The sequence below is a fragment of the Populus alba genome, chromosome 7 (genome assembly GCF_005239225.2).
Source record: "Populus alba chromosome 7, ASM523922v2, whole genome shotgun sequence".
Lineage (NCBI taxonomy): Eukaryota > Viridiplantae > Streptophyta > Magnoliopsida > Malpighiales > Salicaceae > Populus > Populus alba.
The window spans coordinates 3,316,348-3,321,129 of NC_133290.1; the positions used below are offsets into that span (position 1 = coordinate 3,316,348).

At 33.2% G+C, this 4,782-nt stretch overlaps 1 protein-coding gene across 1 annotated transcript; it reads right to left on the bottom strand.

Moving 5' to 3' along the window:
• Window positions 1–1,589: 1,589 nt before the first annotated feature.
• LOC118063140 (aminotransferase ALD1, chloroplastic) lies at window positions 1,590–2,948 on the bottom strand. Its single transcript, XM_035077076.2, has one exon. It carries the CDS (start codon window positions 2,910–2,912, stop codon window positions 1,590–1,592), a length of 1,323 nt encoding a protein of 440 aa, XP_034932967.2. The 5' UTR covers window positions 2,913–2,948.
• Window positions 2,949–4,782: the final 1,834 nt, after the last annotated feature.

The window sequence follows — 4,782 nt, forward strand, 5'->3', positions numbered from 1 at the left end:
TCACAAGGATAGGAAGTCTACACCTGTTACCTTTTAAAATTAGAAGCATTCAATTGATAAAGTTTTGAAAGTTCAAGCACTCGAACAGGAAGAAAAAAAACCTATGCACATTCAAATAGAAGAAAATAAAAATACAAGCTCTTATCTAGAAATAAAGGGAAAGTTCGTGCACATTGGTCACACGTGTTGGAAATAATCTGCAAGTTCACGCACTGACGATGTTTATATTGAAATAATTAATCTTTATTTGAAAAGTCAAATTAAATCAATCACTTTATTATCGATGTTTTTATTATATAAGTGCTCAATTGACATTATTCTGTGGGCCACAGTCAAGTAGGTAGGAAAATTAAAATTAATAATAAAAAAATAAAAACAAAAGAAAGGAAAAACCACGAGCTTTGAAATTGTATCTATAAGCAATTAAATCCAAATTGTTATTAATCCAATTTTGTTCTCTGGCCCGATTGCCTTAAAGACAAAAATCAAGTTGTTGTTTGATTTATAAATATATATATATATATATATTTTTTTTTATTGAAAAAATAAATAAAAATTATATTTACCAAACAGACCAAAATATATAAACAATGATCTAAGACCGACAAAAAAACACCCAAAAATAAAATAAAATATATTTATCAATTATACTTTAAAAAATAAAAATTATCTTCACTTAATAAAAGATCTCAAATATAAAGAATGCTCACCACTTTATTTGTTAAATACACATAAAAAAATATTTTAAAAAATTTATTTATAATCTTGCCAATATTTTTATTCAGCTTAGATCGGCTGTGCATTTTTATTCAAGATATTAAAAAATATATTTTATTAAAAAAATAAATAAAAATTATATTTACGAAATAAGCCAGAATATATATACTATGGTCTAAGACGGACAAAAAACACCCAAGAATAAATAAAATATATTTATCAATTATACTTTAAAAAATAAAAATTATCTTCACTTAATAAAAGATCTCAAACATAAAGAATGCTCACCACTTTATTTGTTAAATATACATAAAAAAATGTTTTTAAATATTTTAAAAAATCTATTTATAATTTTACCAATATTCCTATTCAGCTTAGATCGGCTGTGCATTTTTATTCGAGATATTAACCAAACGTTTAGCCAAGAATTTTCACAATTCACTGAAATAAAATTAAAAAATTAAAAAAGAAGAAGAAGAAGTAAGAAGAACAAGACGACAGGAGTAGATGCCTCCTAAATAACGATAGGAAACTGATAGCGGAGTACTTTTCATTTCATCAAGAACAAGGCAGTACAGCAAAGATACAAAATCACTGCAAATCCTCTAAAACAAAGGATGATTATTCAAGAACGAAACTAAATTTGTATCTCTATCCACCTGCGGAGCCATGAAATGAGCTGTCTTATTCCCAGTTCTACAAACAAGGTGAAAAACAAGAACATTAACCAGCTGCCTGCATGATATAAAAGACTATAGAGTCTCTATATCCCATGCAAATGGAGGATTTCCGAGCCAGTACTATGGTAAACTGAAAAAAAAGTGCTTTGATATTATAGATAGACGAGGCAGAAACCATCGAGTTTTTCCTTTCTACAAATAAAGGTTTTCCAGCCTCCTCGCGGCTTCCAGGATACTCTCTCTGTGTCCAAAAGCACAAACTCTCATGAACTCTTCACCTGCTGGACCAAAACCAGAACCTGGAACAGTTATTATATGAGTCCTCTCCAGAATCTCAGTAAATACATCCCAAGATTTTGAACCAGGAAAATGAACCCAGAGGTAAGGAGCATTTTTACCACCATATACTTTTAGACCAAGAGAAGCGAAGGTGTTGAGCAGTATTTTTGCGTTCTCCTTGTAGTAGTCAGTAATGGAACACACAGCTGCGAAACCCTCCGGGGAAAGACATGCCAGTCCACCAACCTGAGCTATGCTTGACGCTCCATTGAAGCAGGTGCATACAATGCGATTGAAGTCATTTATTACGGGAAAACCATTTGAGAAGGACAGTTCTTCAGGAACAACTGTCCAGCCAAGACGAATGCCCGTGAACCCTGCGAATTTAGAGAAAGATGAAACTTCAATCGCAACCTCTCTTGCCCCGGGAATTTCAAAGATCGACCGAGGAGAATCATCAGTGATATATGCTGCGTAGGCAGAGTCAAAAACTATGATCGATCCATTCTTCTTAGCAAACTTCACAAGTTGCTCCAACTGCTGTCGCGTTGCTGCATGTCCGGTGGGATTGTTCGGAGAGCAGAAGAAAATTATATCAGATCGTGAAGTTGTAGCCAAGTCAGGAAAAAAGTTAGTCTGGGGAACACATTTCATGTACTCAATGTTCCCATACATCCGAGATTTATCTTCAAAATCACCAGCTTGACCGATTATGACACTTGAATCTACATAGGCTGGGAAGGATGGATCCTGCACGGCTATGGACACATTGGAACCGAGGAGCAGCTGAAGGCGAATAATATCACACTGTGCTCCATCTGACACGAAAACTTCTGTTTCCTTTATCTGAACATCTTTGTAAAATGTTTCTGCAATAGTTTTCCTCAAGGCTTTGTTGCCCTGTTCAGCTCCGTACCCTCTGTAACCTTCCGCCGTTGAGAGTGAAAGTGCATAATCTGCCATGCTTGAAGCTATGATTTCCGGCAGGGGCTCGGTGGTATCCCCGATTCCAAGGCTTATCAATTTTGCATCGGGATACCTCTCAGTGTGTTGAACCTCACGCTTTGAGATCTCAGGAAACAGATAGCCACTACGTAACTTCTCCATGTTGACATTGCGGGGTACCTTTGTATTGCCATCAATTCCCTCCTTTTGGGTTCTCAAACTGGCCTGGATGATCCTAGGCCGCAAGAAATCTCTACATAACATAGAATTTCCAGATGAAGAAATGTACATTTTGGATTTGGATTTTTTCCTCAGTGCCAACTCTTTCAAAGTTTTCTCTCAGATGCGAAACAAGCAGTAGCATGAATACCACCCCTGCACATCGAGAAATATATAGACGCAAGCTGCTGTCATTCAGCACTAAAAAAATACGTCATAATCATGTCACACCAGACCTCAATTATTTTCTAGGTGGCCAATGCAGAAATTTCCGCAACATTTAGTAACTTAGAGTGTGTTTGTTTGTTTTTTGTTTTTTTTTTATTATTATGTTTTTGAAAAAAATAAAATTAAAAAAATATGGTTAGTTGTGGTAGTTGGATTTAGATACGTATATGGTAAAAATTATGGTTAGAGTTTATATGTAGTAAAAAACAAGTATAAAATGTTTGGTGGAAGTGCGGTTGCGGTTGCTTTTCAAAGTACTTTTTACTTGGAAATATATTAAAATATTTTTTTTATTATTTTAAAAAAATTATTTTTGATATCAGTGCATCAAAATGATCTGAAAATACCAAAAATATATTAATTTGAAACAAATAAAAAAACAAAAAAATTTAATTTTTTTCAAAAGTGATTTTAAAACGCAAAAACAAATAGGGTTTTACGAAACTTAGTTAAAAAATCATGTAAAAAATGCTGCACAAAAACTGCATTTCAAACTCAATTTTTTAGTGGGCTTCGCAATACAAAACGTAATTTGATTTGTTATCAAACACCTTGCTGCATTTGTTTCACTGCAAACACAAAAGCTGATGAAAAACAAACATAGCCTTAATACTTCGAAGCAAAAACACATGAAACCGTTCTGTTAATTCTTTTAAAGAATAATATAAGTTATAACTTAAGATTTTATCTAATAACTCAAATTTATGAATTGAAACGATTCTTCAATATAATATCATAGTCTTGTGACCAATCAGTTATATCATGTCTATTATATTTGATAAGATTTAGTATAGGATAATTTGGATTTATGCAAGTTTTAAACCTAAATATTTTTATTTAAATTTTAAATGAAAATGTTTATTTAACATGATATCAAAGTCAAATGATTCCATAAAAAACAAATGTTGAGCTAATCCATGCATTTAATCCATAATTGTATATTATCATCATATGACTCGTCTAGGTTCCACTTATGCACCTAATTTCCTCCCCGTTTCCTTTTCACACCTTTCCATTTGTGTCATCATCTTGACTTGTGTAGCGCACGGACAATTAACCAAGTTTCAGTGGTATTTCCTTTGATCATAAAGTCTCTTCAATAAGGACAAGAACACTACCAGTTCGAAACAAGTGTTTTTAATGATATTCAAGTTTTCTGCTTTGTGAATCAGCTGGGTGTCCCTTGTGCTTGCTTCTCAATCAAGCTTGGATCCTTTAGAGTGTGTTTGGCAGTGTGGTAGCGGTTATTTTTTAAATAGCTTTTCGTGCTGAAAAGCATGCCAATGATATTTTTTTATTTTTTAAAAATCATTTTTAACATCATCACATCAAAACGATACAAAAAGTACAAACCGATTTCAATTTAAAAAAAAAATTCAAATTTAGGCAAAACACAAGTGCAAACGCAGCACCTGCTCGACTTGTAACAGAAGATTCAGCCCTTGATCTCCACAATCGTGGACACAACTTATTACCATTAGGGCCAGTGGTCTTGAGGTATCAAAGAGCTACTCGACCTAGAAGGTGAAGCTGGCAAGAGAACTCTTGGAAATGGTTTTATATTGTACTCTCTAGCAATAAGTGCATGAAAACACATATTGACAAATCAATGTTCAAGTACCTTCCAAGCAATTAATCATAGTATGCTTAAAATTGACTAAAAGCTTGTCAAAATGTTTTCAAATAGAGCTAAAACTTAGAAAGCACACTCACC